The 21,023-nt window shown below is 50.0% G+C and overlaps 1 protein-coding gene across 1 annotated transcript in view; it reads left to right on the top strand.

Annotated features, from left to right (window-relative positions):
* AFAP1L2 (actin filament associated protein 1 like 2) overlaps positions 1-21,023 on the top strand; it is a 106,554-nt gene that overhangs the window by 47,490 nt on the left and 38,041 nt on the right. Inside the window, 1 exon segment of the mRNA XM_013983751.2 lies at positions 17,688-17,816. Within this exon segment, the coding sequence (XP_013839205.2) occupies positions 17,688-17,816 (129 nt within the window).

Below are 21,023 nucleotides of genomic sequence, written 5' to 3'. Positions count from 1 at the left end.
GGCCCCTCTCACTTTGGTGAGTCACGATCTACACATTTAGAATCCTGCCCTTCTTCCAGAACCTTCTCCTCTGCTCCCAGAGAAGCCTCATTAAAGAATGACCCTTGTGCTTCCTTTACTCTTGAGGAATCAAAACCTCTTGCATTTAGGTTTAGAAAGCCTTGGGGAGGAGTTCCCGTCGTGGCGCAGTGGTTAACGAATCTGACTAGGAACCGTGAGGTTGCGGGTTCGATCCCTGCCCTTGCTCAGTGGGTTAACGATCCGGCATTGCCATGACCTGTGGTGTAGGTCGCAGACGCGGCTCGGATCCCATGTTGCTGTGGCTCTGGCCTAGGCTCTGGCCTAGGCCGGAGGCTACAGCTCCGATTAGACCCCTAGCCTGGGAACCTCCATATGCCGCGGGAGTGGCCCAAGAAATAGCAAAAAGACAAAAAAAAAAAAAAAAAAAAAAAAGGCCTTGGGCAGATAGAGGATATTTAGCTCTCTACCAACTAACTGTATGACCTTGGCAAAGTCCCTTTCTCTCTCTGAAAACCTTGCTTTGTTTCTATCAGAGGGATAACTTTTTTCTTGCTTTTAGAATGCTCTCAGTCCATGGTTGACATTTTAGACTAGTGCTGTCCAATGGAAATATAAAGCAAAACAGTGATTTAAAAAAAATTTTTTTTTGCTTTTTAATTTTTATTTTTTTAGGGCTGCATTCACAGCATATGGAGGTTCCTAGGTTAGGGGTCCACTGGGAGTTACAGCTGCTGGCCTACAGCACAGCCCCAGCCACATCGATCCGAGCTGCATCTGTAACCTACACTCCAGCTCACGACAATGCCAGGTCCTTAACCCACTGAACGAGGCCAGGGATTGAACTGGCAACCTCATGGTTCCTAGTCGGATTCATTTCCGCTGCGCCACCGTGGGAACTCCCCACAGTGATTTTAACGGATGTTTAAAATGTTTCAATTTTAAAAACAGGCGGAATTAATTTTAACATTAGATTTTTATTTAACTCAGTACATCCAAAATACCATCATTTTCAAAATGGAAGCAATATTTTGAAAAAAAAAAAACTGTCGATCTATTTTACTTTTTTTTTCCACTAAGTCTTTGAAAGCTCATTTTATACTAACAGCACTCAGTTCAGACTAACCACATTTCACGTGCTCACGAGCCCCATGTGGCTAGTGGCTGGAGAATTGGACAGTATCGTTTTAGACCATGAGTCGCTGGGTGCGCCCCACTCAGCAGCAAAGTTACTTTGAGAAGGATCCTTAAAAGGGCCACCTGCTCACAGCCCTGTGAGTTTCTTAGACCTTGTGGTTTTGCATGAGTTCATTAAAAGCCTAGGGTGGGTTTGCCATTATCCGTGAGGTCTTTTTTAAGAATCAGAAGATTAATTTTGAAGTCAGTTTTGATGCTGAAGAAGGCAAAAGTCCTATACTCCCTAAACAAGTCTGGTTTTATCCCCTCCATGCTAAAATCCCCAAACTTGGAAAGCCAGCAGTTTTTGGTAAGGCCAGTACAGGTTCATTGGGTGGCATCTGAAATGATGTGAGGTGACACATGATCTGTTGAGCCCCCTTAGCCTGAGCGTTTGTGTGTTTGGCTCTAGATACATGAATGGGTTTTTCCCTGAGTCCTTCCCCAGAACTTGTGGTTGTGCACCCTGTTCTTTTCTAGAATTTGAAACATACTGGCTTTCAAAACACCTCTGTCTTTGTGGGTTTCAGATAAGTGCACATGGGCCTACAGCAGTGTTTTTCAAAACTTTTTTAAAAACTTAAAAGTATAGCTGGAATTCCCACTGTGGCACAGTGGAAACGAGTCTGACCAGTCTCTAAGAGGATGTGGGTTCGATCCCTGGCCTCGCTCAGTGGGTTAAGGATCCAGCATTTCCATGAGCTGTGATGTAGGTTGCAGATGCAGCTCGGATCCTGAGTTGCTGTGGCTGTGGTGTAGACTGGCAGCTGCAGCTTTGATTCAGCCCCTGGCCTGGGAACTTCCATATGCCATGGGTGCAAATAAATAAATAAGTAAATAAAGTATAGTTGATTTACAATGTTGTGCCAATTTCTGCTGTACAGCAAAATGATTGGAACCATGGTTAGAAATGTATTTTACATTGTATCCTAGGACATACATACAACCTAAAAACAGGTTTTATGGAAGATACACTCTTTTACTAGAGGCTGTGTGTTCTAGTGTTTCTTCCTACGCTTTTTTCCAAGCTGCTGTAAACTCACTGAGTGGACAGCATTGCCCACTAAAGGATCATGTCCAGTTTGAAAAGCACTGCCATCAGCCCTGTATTGGGGACCATGGAAAGCAATACAAGGACATGGACACCAGTCAAAAAAGAGGAGTTCCCGTCGTGGCGCAGTGGTTAACGAATCCGACTAGGAACCATGAGCTTGCGGGTTCGGTCCCTGCCCTTGCTCAGTGGGTTAAGGATCCGGCGTTGCCATGAGCTGTGGTGTAGGTCGCAGACGCGGCTCGGATCCCGCGTTGCTGTGGCTCTGGCGTAGGCCGGCGGCTACAGCTGCGCTTCAACCCCTAGCCTGGGAACCTCCATATGCCAAGGGAGCGGCCCAAGAAATGGCAAAAAGACAAAAAAAAAAAAGAGAGGAGATGGCTCCTGGCAGGGTGGCAACCTCCACCCCCACCCCCACCTGCCTCTCCCTGGGTCTGCTGCCTCTTATGGTTTAAACGGGACCATCACAGCCACGCCTGCAGTGTTTGTGGGCCATTGTCAGCAGTTTTTCTGGTGGTTTGGGCAGCATAGTGACTAAGAAAATTACCTCGCCTTGTGCTTGGACCTTTCAAAGGAAGCATGGAATTAAGATGACTACTGGGCCATTTTCTGGCTTTGGGGAATTGAGGGATACCTTCTAAAGGGAGTGGTTTACATGAAGCCACCAGTTGTTCAAACCTCACTTGCCCATGAATAAGGATTTGTTGGTCACCAGTGACTAAAACCCAACTTATGTGAAAAGTTCATGTAGTTGGCAAGTGCAAAGGTAGCTTCAGGCATGGCTGGACCGAGGGACGTGAGCAATGCGTGTAGGGCTCTCTTTCTCTAGTTAGCAGCTTTCCTCCCCTTTGAGTACCGACTTCATCCTCAGACAGGAAAGGAGGGGGTCGACTGCAGCTCAAGCTATACATCCTTGTGGTGTATAATCCAAAGACAGAAAAGACCTCTTTTCCCCAAAGCCCATAGAGCAAATCCTAGGGGACATTCTGGCCTTGCTTGAGTCCATCACTGGGGCCTAAGAATGCCCAGGCCTCAGCTATATCCCCACTTCCTATGGCTTCGATAGGGTCAGCCAAATCTGAACCATGTGGAATAGATCCTCCTGTTACCAAAAGAAGGGGGAAAGAATGCTAAGTAGACCAAAATAATTACTTTCCATTCATCATTGATTCTTAACCTCTGCAAGACTGCTGAAGAGGGTGTTTCCCAGTTGATAGTGTTCACACAAAGGAATTATATATGGCTCTCTGCTCGATTATCAGTTCTGGCCCATTAGAGATGTTCCAATGAGCAGAAGCAAGGCTAGTCTAGCTAGACAGTTGCACGAAATTGCTGGCTTTATGAAAGCTGCTCCTTTGTGTGGGACTTTTGCTTCTCCACTCCTCCTACTATTAAGGACCATTTTAGGAGGCAGACCTTTTTCTTGTGCTCTCTCACCCCACCGCCTTATTCCATCAGCTGTTGTGTTCTACAGGTCTGTTTTGGAGGTTTGGGGATGGCACTCTCTCTCCCAGCTCTTATGCTCCCTGAGCCAAGAGTTGCAGCTGCCACTGTTGTTTCTCCCATCAGGCTGCCCTGGATGGCTCTGCTGTCTTGAAATTCATCCGTTCTGCCTGGAATAAGTGAAGGTCTTCTTTCAGATCCTTCCCCATCCCCAGATGCCATGCCCTGTTCTGCTTCTCCCCTCTGTGCCTTTGGAATTCCCCTTTCAGTTTTCCTTCCGATCTTATTCCTGAGGCTGGCAGAAGTTTGTCTTCATTGCCCTCTGCCCTCACCCCAGGTCTTGGTGACATTTTGTCCCAGGCTTCTCAAGGTGCCCCCCGCCCCTCCGATCTTTCCCCATACTTTGCTCTCATTAGAATGTTTTTGAATCTTACTCTCTGGAGTAAAATGAACAAATCTTTACCAATGTAAAGCAGACACAGATGAATGGACTAAATTCTAGGCATGGAGCCAGAAGGACCTGTTATTTCTCAGCTCTGATATTTACGCTGTGACCCTCCTTTGGCCTCAGAAATCCCCTCCGCGAAATGGGGAAGATAATGCCTACCCCCCAGGATGAACTGAAATTGTATATGCGGACTGCCTGGCCCGGATTTCAGGCTCAAAAAATGCTCTGTGTAGATGACTCTCCATTTGTAAGCAAAGGACAACCCAGCTCAGTCTGCCTTAATCAAAAAATTGGACGTGTTGGCCGCACATAACTGAGTGTATAGGGGAAGACTCGTTTGAGTCACGGCTGAAATACCGTCGTAACGTCCAAGCTCTGTTTTCCTTCCTTGGGAGGGTGTTCCCAGGGACCGCCACAGTGGCCTGGGGTGGACATTCTCGCAGCTCAGCGACCAGGAAAGGGTTCCCCGAAGAATCCCAAGGCTGATGCTCATTGGCTAGGTTCTTGTCAGGAGGCCATTCCTAAACCAATCGCTGTGGCTTAGGAAATGAAACATTCTGATTGGCTAACTCATGCGGCTGCCCCTGGAGTCGGGGGTGGGGCTTCTAGTCCCCCTTAAGCTGCAGATATCATTGGGTACAAATAAGAAGGGCAAGTGGAAGCTGCAGAAGAGGGAAGAGTAACATAGGATCCACTGAACACGCTAATGGGTTATCCCTTCTGAGCAACCTTTTTAGTAGTGTTGTGCCTTTTGCCCAAAGGAATGTTGCCTGGGTTGCTGTCAAGGCAGGGGGTAGCGGTGGGGGTAAAGGGGTTAAAGGAAAGTAGAGAAGATGCGCAGGGACCGTGTAGCTACTTCTTACAGGACAGCCTGACACTGACTCTTGTGCTGCACCTGGGTTTCTGATGTCAGTTTTAACCTGTTGAGAGGGGGCTGGGGAGCTACAGGAAGCTTGGAAAACCCTCACTTATTTACTTTCAGCCTTGTGTGTTTCTAGGAAGGTGGTTCCCCAGAGGGGTTTAACCCAAATTCCACCTCAGTGACTCCTGCTGTCCTTCTGCCAGGACAGAGTTGAGTAGTTCTGCAAAAATCAAATAGGGATATTTCCAATTTTTTTTTTTTTTTTTGAAGCTGTCCTGCTAAAATTAGGGAATGAGTGAGTATGTGTGAGTGTGAGAGAGCGAGTGTATGTTTATGGAGTTTTCCATATCCATCTTATAGGAGGGGTTTAGGTTTTATTTAGCAGCTAGCATTTACCTTAGTATATGTACTCTATGGGATTATTTTGGTCTTTGCACCATCCTATGAGGTAGGTATTCTTAACCCCACTTTGCAAATGAGGACACCGAAGCACAGAGAAGTTAAATAAGATCTCCAGACCACCCAGCCTGTATGTGGTGAAGTCAAGAGTGAACCACAATTTGGAACAAATCGTGGATTTAAGCAACGTACAGGTGGGAAGGGCATGGAGGACCCTTTAGACCAGAAACCCAAGCAAGTGCATGACCGCTACTCCCCCAACTGCCCTCAGAACATTTAAGCACTTCAAAGACTTGGGCAGGGGTGAGGCACCCTGGGTTCTAGCATCCACTAGGGTCCAGGCCAGATAGAGAGGCTCAGGGGAAGGGGGTGGCTAGGAGGGCTTTGTCCTCAGCCCAGCTTCCTTGGAACCTCAAGGAAGGGCTCTTGCCTCTGTGAGCCAGGGGCTGCTGAGCCAGGCTGGGGGGTAGCTGCCTGCCAGCTGACTCCAAGGCCAAAGTGCAGGTGGTTTTGGATTGGGGAGCTGATTTTGACCTCCCCAGTGGCAGAGGCCTAAACAGAATGAAGAGGCCCCACCAGTACATCAGCCCAATGATGTGTCACTGCTTTTGCCAGATGCTGAACAGAAAATCTGAAGAGTACGTTTATTCTTTCTTTCTTTCCATACATCTCCCCTTTGTGTCCTTTTTGTTTAATACAAATACCAAGTGAACAGGGACAAGCCTAAATTTGCAGCCAAAACCGAAAGCTCAGAGGCCCTGCAACGGCATCTTCTCTGTGTGTAATAACTCATCGCTCTTTTGTGTTGAGAAACAGGGGAGGGTGGAAAGAAGAAATGAAAAATTTCCCTGAACCCCTCTGCCCAGAGGTAAGCGCTGTTATTTTCCATCCTTCTTGTTTTTCCCTATCAGGCACAGTCCTTCCCAAACTTCCAAAATGAACTTGAGTGACCCCCCAACAGCCTCTTGTTCAGAGACTGAACTGGTTTGTGCCAGTTGTTGTGGGACTTGCCACGCAGGGAGCCACCCAGCTGGACCTCTGCGCCTCCCACTCACATAACTGAGTCTGAATGAAGCCAGTCTTTCGGCAGATTGCATTTAAGGAATGTCCCAACTGAGCCGGGGAACAAAGGCCCCCTGGGCCCCAAAGCCTCTTTGTCTGCCCTGGTCCCTGGTGGCTGCTAGAACCTGGGGTGCCTGGCCCCTGCCCTCCTGTGCCCTCTGAAGTGCTGGAGTGCCCTAGGGGTCATGTTCCTTTGGCCCTGGGTTCCTGGTCTCCAGGAGAAGGGTCACCTCCATGCCTTCCCACCTGCACCTTCAGAAAGTTCTCTCACCAGCGTGCTGTCCAGGTGGGAGACCTCAGCAGCTAGAAGCGGCCTCTGGGTGGTGATTCCAGAGCTGTTTACTGGCCCAGCTGGGGCCCTGAATTGTGACCAGCAACTGGTGAGCCCTTTGCCCAGCCCTACTGGACAGAGCCCAGACCCTTTTAGTACAAGACAACTGAGGAGGAGCTTTCATTAGGCTGGGGAAGTGGGTGGGTGTGTGTTGGGGGGGAGGGGGGGAAGCCTTATGCTCAGCAGATGTTTTCCAAACACTGACCTTTTTTTTTTTTAATTGATAACTCTACTACCCAAGAACTAAAAGAACAAAAAAACCCATTGATTATTGATTTAGTTCTGCTTTTTTTTTCCCCTAATGACCGCACCCACAGTGTGTGGAAGTTCCTAGGCAAGGGATTGAATCCGGACCATGGCTGTGACCTATGCTGCAGCTGTGGCAACACAGGATCCTTTAACCCACTGCACCGGGACGGGGATCGAACCTGCGTCTCCACAGTGACCCAAGCCACTGCTGTCAGATTCTTAACCCACTGTGCCACAGTGGAAACTCCATCTAAACACAAAGTGCTTAGCAAAGCTTTTAGCAAAGCTTGAGCAAAGTGCTACTTAAGCACAGTGGGAGAAACCAAACCACCTACACAGTGGTCCCTACCTACACAGAGCTTTCAACTTCACTGGGGGCCAAAGACTTGCATTCATGGGATAAATAGAAAATAAACATAGCCTCGTGCCATTGGACTGGATGAACAGGTGGTGCTTCTGGACAGGTCGAGGCAGGGTGGAATTGGCCCTCGGCCGGCCCCCGGTCTCCCCGCCTGGCCATGCTTGGTTTGTGGGAATTTCCGAGGGGCCTTATTCTGAGCAGCTCTGGTTCTAGCTGGCTCCATAGCTGGGGCTGGCATTCTGCTCTTCAGGAGGTGTGTTCCATCTGAGAGGTCACCAGTGAGCAACTCGAGTTGTTTTTCCAGTAGCGCAAGCCGCAGCAAAGCATCTGTCCCAACTTTCAGGCCTGCCCGGCTGATCTGGAAGTGCAGAGGGTGGCCTCTTCTTGGGGAAAGTGTTTGCAGTGATGAGACTCAAAGATAGGTGAGAAAAAGCAGATCTCGCAAAAAATGATGACAAGCTGACCTTGAGGCTCAGGCTCAGCCGGGAGCAGCAGAATCACAGTGCTGGTAAATGAAGCACAACCCTCTCCCCCTCACCATTTCTTGGAGACTGAGATAAAGAAAAACTCCTGGAGTATTTATCCGGGAGAAAGTTATTTACATATCTGCCTGAGTCTCCTGTGGTCTAAGCAGGCGGGCTCAATGACAGCCCGCCGGAGGGAGGGGTAGCCTGCAAATCTTTTGGCTAATGATGATCAGTGATAAGAGCTCCCACTTGTTTAACCAAGACAAAGAATTGAGTTCAGTGATGTGCAAGCTTAGAGGCATCTTGGTCCTTGCCTTCCACACACTCCCTGTCCAGAAAGGAAAAGATGTTAGCGGGGGAACAGATATTTTCATGTGTATCTGACTTTGTATCTCAGGCATGAATCTAGCAAGTTCTCCTTGTCAAATAGAATTGAGTCACATAGCAGCACGATGGAAATTTGTTTTTCTAAGAATCTTATATGTAATTTTATACAGTCAAAAGACTATTCATGAAGCAATCATCACACCTTTATCTCTGGTTCCTCCTCACCTTCGCTGCAGAGTAGAATTACCTGGGAAGCTTTGAAAATTCCTGAGGCCCAGACCACACCCAGAGCCATGACGGCAGGTGCTTGGGGTTGGGGTGGGATGGGGGGCTAGGCATCAGGAATTTTTTTTAACTCCCCAGCTGCTTCTCATGTGCACTCATTACTGTTGTATCTTTTGTATGCATGGCCCCAAGTGGGCATCCATTGGGTGTACTGAAAGAAGGCATGCCCTGGAAAGTCACCAGGAAGGTGCCTTCAAGATTATAAAAACTGGGAGTTCCCGTCGTGGCGCAGTGGTTAACGAATCCGACTAGGAACCATGAGGTTGCGGGTTCGATCCCTGCCCTTGCTCAGTGGGTTAACGATCCGGCATTGCCATGACCTGTGGTGTAGGTTGCAGACGCGGCTCGGATCCCGCGTTGCTGTGGCTCTGGCGTAGGCCGGTGGCTACAGCTCCGATTAGACCCTTAGCCTGGGAACCTCCATATGCCGCGGGAGCGGCCCAAGAAATAACAACAACAACAACAACAAAAAAGACAAAAGACAAAAAAAAAAAAAAAAAAGATTATAAAAACTGGCCTTAGGACATAGGAAGCTGCTGTGTCTGTGCAGAAGCACCCAGCAGAGAAGATATCTGGATATATGAAGACATATGAGCTCCCTGGAACCATGCAATGGAATACTATATAGCAATCAAAAGGAACACAACTTCTCATATATGTAACAGTAGTGGACAGATCTCAGATGCCTTGTGTTCAGTAAAAAGAGTCAGACACCGGAGGCTATGCAGGTTGCCAAGGCCTGGGAGTAGGGAAGGAGTCATTTGCAAAAGGGTACAAAGGAACTTTCTGGGTATTGAAAATGTTCTGCATCCTGATTGTGGTGATAGATGCCACAGCTGAGTGTTGTCAAAACACTAGAACTTTAAAAACGGGGATGTTACTGTATGTAAATCTAAACAACTTTTTGTTTTTTAAAAAAAGTTCGGAGTTCCTATCACGGTTTAGTGGAAATGGATCTGACTAGCATCCATGAGGATGCAGGTTCAATCCCTGGCCTCACTCAGTGGGTTAAAGATCCAGCGTTGCCACGAGCTGTGCTCAGATCCCACGTTGCTGTGACTGTGGTTGTGGCATAGGCCGGCAGCTACACCTCCAGTTACATCCCTAGCCTGGGAACTTCCATATGCTGTGGGCGTGGCCCTAAAAAAAAAAAGTTCCATTTCCTCATTAATGGTGAAGGGACAAACAGAATGTGATATATCCATATAATTGACCATTATTCGATCATAAGAAAGAATGAAATCCTATACATGCTCCAATGTGGGTGAACCTTGAAATCACGATGCATAGTGAAAGAAGCCAGACTCAAAAGGTCACAAAGGCCACAGAGTTGGCAAATCCATAGGCAGAAAGCAGATTTGTGGTTGCCAAAAATCTAGGGGAGGAAAGAATGGAGAGAGACTGCTAACAAGTTTGTGTTTCAGTTGATTAAAAAGTTCTTAGGAGTTCCCTGGTGGCCTAGTGGTAAAGGACTTTGCATTGTCAACTACTGTGGCTCAGGTTTGGTCCCTGGCCCGGGGAACTACTGCAGGCCTCAGGCACGGCCAAAAAAAAAAAAAAAAGTTCTGAAACTAGATAGTTGCATGATATTGTGAATGGCTTAATACCACTAGATTGTAAACTTTAGGGTGATTAAAGGGGTAAATAAAGTTATATGTATATTACCACCATTAAAAAAAAAAAAAAAAGAAGAAAACCTGCTTCCTATGAACAGACCTGGTTGATAGGCCAGGTACCAGTAGTGGGTACTCAGGAAAGACTGACTCGGCATTTGGCTCTTTTAAGGAAAGGGGGCTTTGGCCCCTTAAAAGAAGCGGGGGTGTCTCTTTTTAGGTGGAGTAAAAGGGCATGTTTTCCATTCTTGAGAACTGGGGGATTCTCTATGATCAGGAGGCATCTACTGGCATAGTCTGCCCTCGATTGTGCCTACTCAATGCTTGCTTGTCGCAGAAACTTCTTCTGGCTTCATAGACTGAGTTGGTCCCCAGCAACTCAGATCATGCAGATGCTAAGACCAGTGGCTCAAAGTTGGGAACCTTTGGGGCCAGGCGGGGATGCAGGTCTCTGTACTTAAAGAACAGGTCTGCTTAATTTCCTCTTTGGAAGGAAAATCCTCCTCAATCATGGGTCTGCAGCAAAGGCAGCGGTGTAACTAAAAATGTGTGCATGAAACAGCAGGGGAACCATGAAGAGCAGCTTTTTCGGCATGCTGGGGAGACATTTGTGGTTGGGGACCTAGTGACCAAAACGCAGGACTGCCTCAAGACAGAAACACCGGAGGAGGGAGGGGGGGGTCATTGGAGGCAGAGCTCCGCCTTGGCCTCGGGCAGTGAATCGAGCAGTGGAACCGGCCAGCTCTGGGTGGGCCTTGCAAGTCCCGAACAAGAATCTTATTGATGCGTTGTCCGACCAGACAGCTCTGCACTTTCACAGAGCCGGGATGGAAAGCCTGCACAAGGGCCTACAGTTTCCAGAGTGAACAACACGCTTATTCTGGAGGTTGAGGAAGAGACCAAATGAACTGTGGGGGTGGGTGGGGATGGGTGGGGGAGGGGAAGGGGGTGTGGAATGAGGGCTCCCCAGAGCCTCCGTGGAAATGGCCACATTCCTCCCAGGGATGGCCTGTCTGAAGGCTGAAAAATGGCACCCAGCTTGGCACAAACCGGGGCCTGGATTCGATTGATTCTGATTTCCCAGAGCCTGAGCTCTTGGTTTCAGCACCTTTTCCGAAATCAACATTACGCCACTTGCTTTGGCGAGAGACCTGTTTACGCTCACTGAAAGAAACCCATCCAAAGAGGGATTTTCACTTTTCCAGAAGAAGATACTTGCCACTTCACGTTATGCCTTTTTGGCTTAATGGAATTTTTCCTAGGAATGTTCTGCTTTCGGGTATGGGGTTGGGGGAGAGACCCTGGATCCTGGACCCCGGATCCCAGAGGCTGTGGTCGCAGGAGCATCACTGGCCTCCATTGCACTTAGCACCTCGTTAGAGGCCCAAACCTACCCAACCTGACCCTTGACAGAAAGGGCTGATGTCTAGCCCGCAATATAGACCTGATGTGAAGGAGACGATCATGAACAGCTGACTTTGACAGTGAAGGATCTAGGGAGGCAGAGCTGAGTGCCTCCGGGGCCCTGGGTGGCTTTGTAAAGAAGGGACCTAGAGTTCCCGTTGTGGCTCCGCCGTAACGAATCTGACCAGTATCCATGAGGATGCGGGTTTGATCTCTGGCCTTGCTTAGTGGGTGAAGTATCTGGCATTGCCATGAGCTGTGGCAGCTTGGATCCTGCGTTGCCCTGGCTGTGGTGTATGCTGGCAGCTACAGCTCTGATTCGACCCCTCGCCGGAAACTTCCATATGCTGCATGCCTAAAAAGCAAAAAACAAAAAACAAAAAAAAAAAAAAACAAAAAAAAACCCCTACCTGGCCAGACCTTGAAGGATGACGTGCATCCAGAGAGGAAGGGAAATGACCTCTGGGCTTCATGATTCCGTCTGGTTCTGGGTCCTGCGTCTCTTCAATGCTGGTGCTTCCCCTTCACCTCGCTCAGCTGTTTCAGAGGCGAGGGAAGGTATCTGCTTGCTCAGCTCTCTCCATCTGCCCACTTTTTCCGTCTGCCTGGCCCATCAGCTCCCCAGTGGCAGGGACCACAGCCGGAAGGTTGACCATGGCATCCTCAGGCGTGGATGTCTGATGGCATCCCCCATCTCTCAGTCTCCTACAGGTATCTTTTCTTATGGTCCCTAGGTCTAGTGGGATTATCTCTAAGTCCCATGGCCTCTGCCTGTTCCATGTCTCAAGTCCAACCCCTCCTCCCTGTCCCCCCTATGGGAAGCAGAGCCCAAGATCCAAGCCAACCTCCCTGACTTCCTGGATTTCCCTGGGGATGGTTGACAAACAACAAGTACTTGGACTGGAGCCCCAGTGTCACTACTAACCCGTGGAGGTGCCTGAGTTACACTGCAGCCCAACCTTCTTAGGAGCCCCTTCCCCCCACTGTGCACCTGCAGGGTGCTTGGGAGAACTGGAGGGGGTGGGGATGCAGCGCCGTGCATGGCCCTGGCTGCTGTGAGTAGGTCACAGCCTCACCATGGTCATCTGTGCTAAGGCACTCATCTAACTGGCCTCCCATCCCCTGGTCTCCTTCCATCGCTCCTGGCAGGGTTGCTCATCTCTGCCCTGCTTGAAGAGCAGCTTTCCATGGCCGCCTCCACTGCATTGCCCAGAGGCCCTGCAGGATAAGGCTCCGACTCCTTAGCAAAGCAGATAAAGCCCTTATGACCTGCGCACAGATCTAATCCTGCCCTTCTGGCCGCAGAGCTCACATTCTCCTCTTCGAGGCCCACCCATCCTGCCTGCCGCCCCCCGTGCTCTGGGTGCCCCAATGCACAGCAACCTGTGGTTTCTCAGACACCCCTTGTGCTCTCAGCACCTGAGTCTTCTGAGCATCTCAATCCTTTTTCCTGAAATGCTTCTGCCTCTTCCTGGTGAGCTCCCGTTCATCCTCAATGATCAGCTTATGCCTGCCTCTCCCTGAGAACCCCAAAGTTTGTCTCTTTCCTGAGTGCGTTCTGATCCTTGGAGAAATCCCTGAGTCACTTCTGTCCTACTTTGTGTATTCACAGGTGCCCTCCTCCAGGCCTGGGGCCCCTAGAAATGGGAGGGACCCCCCCCCCCGGCCCCCACGGCTCACCTCCGTCTCCCCAGAGCTGGATACAACACTTGCCCATCCTCTTTGTTGATTACCTCTTTGTTCACATAAAAATAAATAAAGCCTGTTTTCCAGGAATCAGGCCACTGCGGGGAATAGCTGACGATGTGGAAGCAAAGACACTTTCAGTTCTTGTGCGTTTTCCTTTTTTTTTTGTTCGCAGGAGTCGCCGTGGTAACGGAGTTCAGAGGGTCAGGAAAAGTGCAGCTTGTGGTGCTAATTGTTTTGCAAGGCCCGTGCACGTTTCCTCATCCTCTGTAGTGGAGTTCAAGGCTCAGTGTCCTTTTTCCTTTGTTTTCTCCCCCTTGACTTCTTTAAGCTCACGGCTTTTTAGCCTGTTGAGTGTCTGCCGCCCAACAGGAAACTCATGAATGGCTGTTCAAAAGCAACCAACCATCCAAGGCCTTACTCTACATGGTCTCTTCCCAGATACCCTCCTACCCTCAGGCCTCTTGTCCGATCGCCTGTCACACTTGAAGTTGATGCCACCTGCTCGACTCTTGAATTGCGGGTGGTTGTGCCTTGGTCTGTTAACCCCTCCACCTGTGCTGGGCTTGCCCTGCCCGTGAGCTTGCAGAAGGCAGGAACCACAACAACCCGATCTGCTTTGCACGTTCCCAGTAAGTTAGGCTCCCCAGCAGTGGCTCTGGGAGCTTTTGCTGATGCTCTTTCCACATCCTTTCTGTGAAGCGTTTACTCAGTTTTGAATAAACTGGGGGAAAGCCACAGCCTTCTTAGAACTCCCAGGCTCTTCTTCCCAATGCCTAAGGTCAGGGCACGAACCCGCTGTTGGCCCGTGGCTTTTTCCCAAGCAGAACGACCCGATGCGGCTTCTTTCCTGCCTCGCCTGGGCTTCTCTGCCTCTCTTTGGCAGAGTAGAGGGCACCTTTCAACCCACCCAACATGTATCACAGGCCACTTGGGCCACTGGCTACGTTTCCCCTTCCCTTGGCTGTTAACAAGGTGGAGGGGGTGATGCAGAGACTTCTCTGGAACCTGCTTGATTCTTCATTTTTTACCAGGACTTGAAGAGGAGTGGGGAGGTTTCTCTGTTGCTTCTCCAGCTTTGGTACCCAGAGTTGCCTCCTACAGTGCCAGGAGAAACTTTCAGGAGTTCTTCCTGGGGGGAGAGCATGCTCTCTGCTGAAGCCCCGGCAGCGCCCCCCCCCGGCTGAGCCAGCTGGCTGTTGGATCGGACAGTACCATGTGCCAGTCCTGTTAACACTGCCGCCTTCTGACCTGTGCATCCTCATACCCCTTTGCCTCCCTCCAGCTCTTCCAGCCAATGGCTGTATTCATTGCCAGGAGTTTGGGTTTTCAGGAATGGAACTCAGAGGCTAGGACCCACTGAGAGCCAAGGGGGTGTTTGAATAGAAATAGGACACTGGGCACTCCCTAGAAGCAGGGGAGCACGAGGGCTTCTTTCTCTAACAGGGATGTTAGGGGGTGGTCCAGGGCTCTGGTTCTGTTCTGTGGAGCCAGGCCTTTGGGGGATGGCAGAAGAAGGTCCCACACAGAGGCATTGGTGGGTACGTCTGAGAGAGCTTGGAGCCTTGGAGTCAGACAGCAAACCCAGCTCTCTGTCACAGGCCTTGTGGGATGTTATGGGCCTTCTCTGGGCAACCAGGTCCCCATCTGCAAAATGGGCATACTCTACCTCCTAGAATTATGTTCTCGCAGGTGCCTCATTCATTAATTCACTTCTTCATTCTTTCAATAAACATGTACTCAACACTTATACCAGGAGTTCCCATTCCTGGTTAAGAACCTATTATCCATGAGGATGCAGGTTCGATTCCTGGCCTCGCTCAGTGGGTTAAGGATTCAGTGTTGCTGTGAACTGCAGTGTATGTCACTCAGATCCTGTGTTGCTGTGGCTGTGACGCAGGCCGGCCACTGTAGCTCCAGTTTGACTCCTAGCCTAGAAACTTCCATGTGCCGTGGGTGCGGCCCTAAAAATGGACCAAAAAAAAAAAAAAAAAAAAAGCAACACTTATACCAGTGTGAGATCCCAAAGATACAGGACAGTTGTGGTCCTGACTCTCACTAACAGACTAGACGAGGGTGAGAAAGACAAAAATGCAAGCTAGAAATAGACAAGTAAAACTATTATTTCACTCACTATTGATTTTGCTCATTTCAAAACCGTGTTTAAAATTCTTATATATCCAAGCAATGAGATCCTGCTGGGTAGCCCTGGGAACTGTATCTAGTCACTTATGAGGGAGCGTGATAATGTGAGAAAAAAGAATGTATACATGTATGTGTAACAGGGTCACCATGCTGTACAGTAGAAATTGGCAGAACACTAGCTATAATGAAAAAAAAATCATTGTAGATAAAATAAAAAACTAAAAATTCTTTTTTTTTTTTTTTTTTTTTTGTCTTTTTGCCATTTCTTGGGCCTCTCCTGCGGCATATGGAGGTTCCCAGGCTGAGGGTCTAATTGGAGCTGTAGTCGCCGGCCTACGTCAGAGCCACAGCAACGCGGGATCTGATCCGAGTCTGCAACCTACACCACAGCTCACGCAACACTGGATCCTTAACCCACTGAGCGAGGCCAGGGATCGAACCTGCAACCTCATGGTTTCTAGTTGGATTTGTTAACCACTGAGCCACGACGGGAGCTCCAAAACAGTAAAACTTCTTGTGTATTCATATGCTAAGAAGTTGTGACTCGGGCTGTGAAGGCAGGGGTTAGATGGCGAGTCGGAGGATAGGAACTGTCTAGGTTGGAGAAGGCAGTCCGGGAAGGTGCCGTGAGGAGGTGGCCTTCCTTTCCGTCCCCCCCTCTTCTGTGGTGTGGTAAGGAGTGTTACAGGGCAAGGTTTTGTTTCTCTCAAGGGGGAGCTTCACGACAGTGCTGCTGGTAGAGAAGGAGCAATAATAAATGATGACACAGGATGGGAGGTAATGATGATGGCTCGGCTCTGTGTGTGCTTAGCATAGCCTTTCGCAGGTGCCTTTCACAGATTTTGTCTTTTCCACCAACCCTGAGAGGCGGCAGGGCCCACAGGGTCTTCTCCACTTTCTGGATGAGGGACCCAGCTCGGAGAACGTGTCTGACCGCTCAGAGTCCCCGCAGCAGGTGATGGAGAACAGGTCCGGACACCTTGACGGCTGCCTTGGTAGCAGGGCCCTCAGATGTGGCCCTTGGCATTGTGTTTAGACCCATACTTCCTGGCGTTGGCTGTGATTTGAAATCATCTGAGGAGGTTTAAGAACCACGAACTCCCGGGTCTCACTCCCAGAGGTTTTGATATCAGCAACGTAAGCGAGGCTTCGGCATCAGGAGTCTTCAGCTCTCTCTAGGTGATTTCAGTGCAGCCGGGTGGGAAAGCACTGTGCAGCCCCTCAAGGAGCCGTGGCCATGAATGGGCATGTTCTGGAGAGCCAGCTGGGCAGAGAGAACCAGCTCAGGACCCCATCAGCAAATGCAGCAGCCTGCTCTTTTTTCTTCTTCTTTTTTGGCTGCACCCACAGCATGTGGAAGTTTCCAGGCCAGGACTTGAATCCGAGCCGCAGCTGCAACGTATGCCACTGCTGCGGCAATGCCCGATCCTTAACCCACTGTGCCACAGTGGGAACTCCCCAGCATCCTGTTCTTAATGGAGACTTAGGTCATTAAGAGTAATGACAGCAGCAATAGTGGTGGGTGCCCAGCACCTAGACCGTTGCCCTCTGCACTAGCATTTCTGCACAGCGCTTGCTTCCAGCTGGAAATTGGCAAGTGCTTCTGTAATGGCCCTTGAGAGGCCTCTGACAGCTGGATCTGAGGCACCAGAACCCTTAACCAGCTTGGGAGTGATGCTGGACTCGTGACAACTGAGGTGGCTCCCTCACTGAGAATCTCAGAGAAAGGTTTTGTTTGTCCACGTGTGGCTTTCGATGGGTTGTCCGTATTTCTGCAGGGATAGAGTAATCACTGTTTCATCTCCCTGGAGTCACTCCATGTCCCCATCCTTGGGGACAGGAGTCACAACTGGGTCTGCCACAGCATTTCTTTCGATGGTTGTGGGTTTGATCTGTGTTCAGAGTTTCCCCAGACCCTGAGTTGTTTTGATGGACCTTTACTGAGAAGGAAAGTCCCATTTGCAGACGCTCATGGCCTGAGGGGCTTGATTGGGCCTCCTTGGCCACCGTCACTCCAGCATGGTGTGACGTCACTCCAGCAAGGGTAGATGAATAGCTTCGGCCCAGGTGGTCCATCTCGAAGCCAAGGTCTGCTTTTCCTCTCCCCGCACTGGAAAACACACAATGTTTTTATTTTTATTTTTTTAGCCATGCCTGTGGCTCCCGGGCCAGGGATCGAACCGGAGCCACAGCAGTACATCGCCAAATCCCTAACCGCTGGGCCATCAGGGAACTCTGGAACCCCTCCCCTTGGGCCCAGAAGGTCATCATGGGATACGGTGGGGTCTGGCAGTGTACCCGAGCTTGGCCTTTGGAGAGAGGGCGGCCACGGTAATGGCTTCTTCTGTTTTCTTCTCCAGCCCTGGAGCAGCTGCTGACAGAGCTGGATGACTTCCTCAAGATCCTTGACCAGGAGAACCTGAGCAGCACGGCCGAGGTGAAGAAGAGTGGCCTGGCCGAGCTCCTCCGGCTTTACACCAAAAGCAGCAGTGAGTGTGGCCCAGGTCCCCAGGGGAAGAGGAAGATGGGGGCACGTGTGTTAGGGCTGCCGTGATCACGCCCCACAGACTGGGTGAGACAACAGAAAGTCATTGGCTCACTGTTCTGGAGGCTAGAAATCCGAGTTCAAGGTGTCAGCAGGGTTGATTGCTTCGGATGCTTCTCTCGCAGTGTAGACACCGTCCGCTTCACCCCGGGTTCTACACTGGCCTTCCTCTCTGTGCTTGTGGGTGTCCCGATCTCCTCCTCTTCCTCTTTGTTTTCCTTTTAGGGCCTCACCCACGGCATGCGGAAGTTCCCAGGTTGAGTCGGAGCTGCAGCTGCCAGCCTACACCACAGCCACAGCAATGCGGGACTGAGCCGCATCTGCAGCCTATGCTGCAACTTGCTGCAGCACTGGATCCTTAACCCGCTGAGCGAAGCCAGGGCTCAAACCTGCATCCTCGTGGATACTAGTCAGGCTCTTAACCCACTGAGCCACAACAGGAACTCCAGATCGCCTCTTCTTATCAGGACACCATTCACTGGACAGGGCCCACTCCAGTGGCCTCATTCTGCCATGATTATCTCTTCAATGACCCTTTTGGGAGGTGCCACTCTAGCACAGCGGTTCAGGATCTGGCGGTGCCCCCGCTGTGGCGTAGGTCGCCGCTGTGGCTAGGATTTGATCCCTGGCCTGCGAACTTCCATTGGCCGTGGGTGCAGCCCCACCCTACTTCAAACAAAAGACCCTTTCTCCCCATATGGTCACATTCGGAGGTATTCAGGGTTAGGACATTGTGAACTTTGAGGGGAACACGATTCAGCCCATAGCAATAGCGCAGGCGTCGTGGGACAGGTGTGGGAGCCCCGGAAATCTCTGAATACCCAACACAGCAGCCCAGGGAGAGGCTTTACACAAAGTGTTTTCAAAGCCCTTTTCATTGTGGTTGAGACTAGAGAAGGGATAATAAACTGGTATAATAATGGCCACACTTGGTCGAGCACATCCCGCCTGCACATGTATGAACGTGCTCCGTCTTCAAGACAGCCCTGCGAGGTGGTGTGATGGCAGATGAGGAGCCTGAGGCCTGAAGAGTTTAAATAACTTGTCCTATGTCATATGGCCCAAGGGAAAACAGGAAAACACAGTGGATTTGGGATGGTTTTTTGGTTTGTTTGTTTTGTGGGTTTTATTGGCCACCATGTGCATCAGCTTGGTGTGAGATCTCAGTTCCCGGACCAGGGATTGAACCCAGGCCACAGAGGTGAACACGTCAAGTCCTAACCACAAGACCCCCAGGGACCTCCCAGGAAAACATAGTTTTAGGCCTGTAGATCCCAGGACTCTGAGTTCATTGTTTTTCGTATCTTTTTAACTGAGCTAGATTTTATATCCCGTCAAGTATGCAGATCTTGGAGTGCCCACTGTGGCACAGTGGGTTAAGGATCTGGCATTGTCTCTGGGCAGCATGGGTTTGATCCCTGGCCCCGTGCAGTGGGGTAAGGATGTGGTGTTGCTGCAGCTGTGGTGTAGGTTACAGCTTCAGCTCAGATTTGATCCCTGGCCTGGGCACTTCCATATGTCGCAGGTGCAGCACAGACAGACAAAAAGATCAGATCTTAAGTAGTCAATTCAATGCGTTTTGACATTGTACCCACTGCCCAGAGTAAGACATGGAATATTTTTATTGTCCCAGAGCAAGAATCCTCCCCAAGGCAACCACTGTTCAGATTTCTCCCACCATTACTAGTGCTGCCCATCCTGGAGCTTCATAGACATGTAATCATATGGTTTATGCTTTATGTCTGGCTTCCATCACTCAGGAGATTCTTCTATGCAGTAGCTCCTTTTACTGCTGAATAGATTGATTGCATTCTGCCAACGTACCACAATCTGCTTATCCATTCACTTGCTGATGGAATTCGGGTTGTCCATAGAGAATAAGGCTGCTTTGAACAGATCTTCCTGTAGATATATGGTTTCCTTTCTAGCACATATTTTTAAGAAAAGCCTTCCTGGGAAGCCATCACAGTTTAGTTGAATTTATTTTATACTGGGTGTTTGAGAATTGCAAGTGATATTTTGGGACAGGAAGGGACCCTAAGAGGGCCTCTAATCCTTCTGCCTCACAGTAGGAACAGCGCGGATCCATGCCAGGAAGGAACATGCACCTGCCTTGACTGTTACTGCAGGGAGCTCCTCCCTGACCCCCAGCCTGCATCCATCAGGCTAGGTTTCGAAATCCCTTTTCCTTTTCTTTGTTCCCTGGGGAATTCGTTTCTGTCGTCTGAATATCAGAGAAGTCATCAAGTGAAGGGTGTTGCTATATGCCCAGCAGCCTTCTCTTCTGGCGAAATAATCTGGCTCCCTCAGCCTTTCCTTACAGGCGTTTTCCTTGAGCCCCCTCATTGCCTCTGCAGCTCTGCAGGCCACCCTCCGGTTCCCAGGCTCCTCCCGGCTTTGTAGTGAGCATCTGCTGACCGCCCTGAATGCTGGTCAGCAGCACATCAAAGGTGGGAAGAGCGGATGGGAAATCCACATTACAGAGCAGGTGAGTTAGAGACGGGTGACTCACTCCACAGGATTCATCAGTGGAATCCTTTCCAAAGCACACTCCCAGACTCTTTAGATGTGTTCCGACTTGAGCATGTCTAATGATAACGTACACCTCTGCTGGGAACTTACAAACACCCGTGCAGTGGCGTCTGACTTCTGGTCTTGGTTCTCACCCCATCAGAGCCCCCTGCGTGGTCTTGATCTATAGTGAGGCTTTTTGGTTTAGTGTCGCTTCCTGTAGGATGACCTTTGTTTCACTCTTGATCTCTGTCTGTTCTGCTCTTAGAAACGTAAGCCTTCCCCGCCGGCGGTCTTTGCATCGCATGGGGCTGCTGAGGACAGGTCAGGGGGCTCCCCAGTGTGAACCGCCCCCAGACCACCCATAAACGTGCACAGCCGTACTGAGGCCTTTGCTGTCACTTCTCTTCCCCACGTGGCCGCCCACTCATGAGTGGCCACTGATTGGGAGGTTCCCCTTCGGGTCCTCTTTGCAGCATCTTTGATGGCAGAGGGGCTATAACAGCAGCTTACACTTGTGTGTGCTCACCAGTTCCAGCCCCGCACTTCAAGTCTGGGGTGACTTGGATTATGTCGCATCTCAAGGCTGTGAGGGGGTTGTTAGTCCCAACTTACCAGCCAGGGAACAAGTCTCGGAAAG

Source organism: Sus scrofa, chromosome 14 (assembly GCF_000003025.6).
Source record: "Sus scrofa isolate TJ Tabasco breed Duroc chromosome 14, Sscrofa11.1, whole genome shotgun sequence".
Classification (NCBI taxonomy): Eukaryota; Metazoa; Chordata; class Mammalia; order Artiodactyla; family Suidae; genus Sus; species Sus scrofa.
This window is presented reverse-complemented; position numbering and strand designations above follow the sequence as displayed.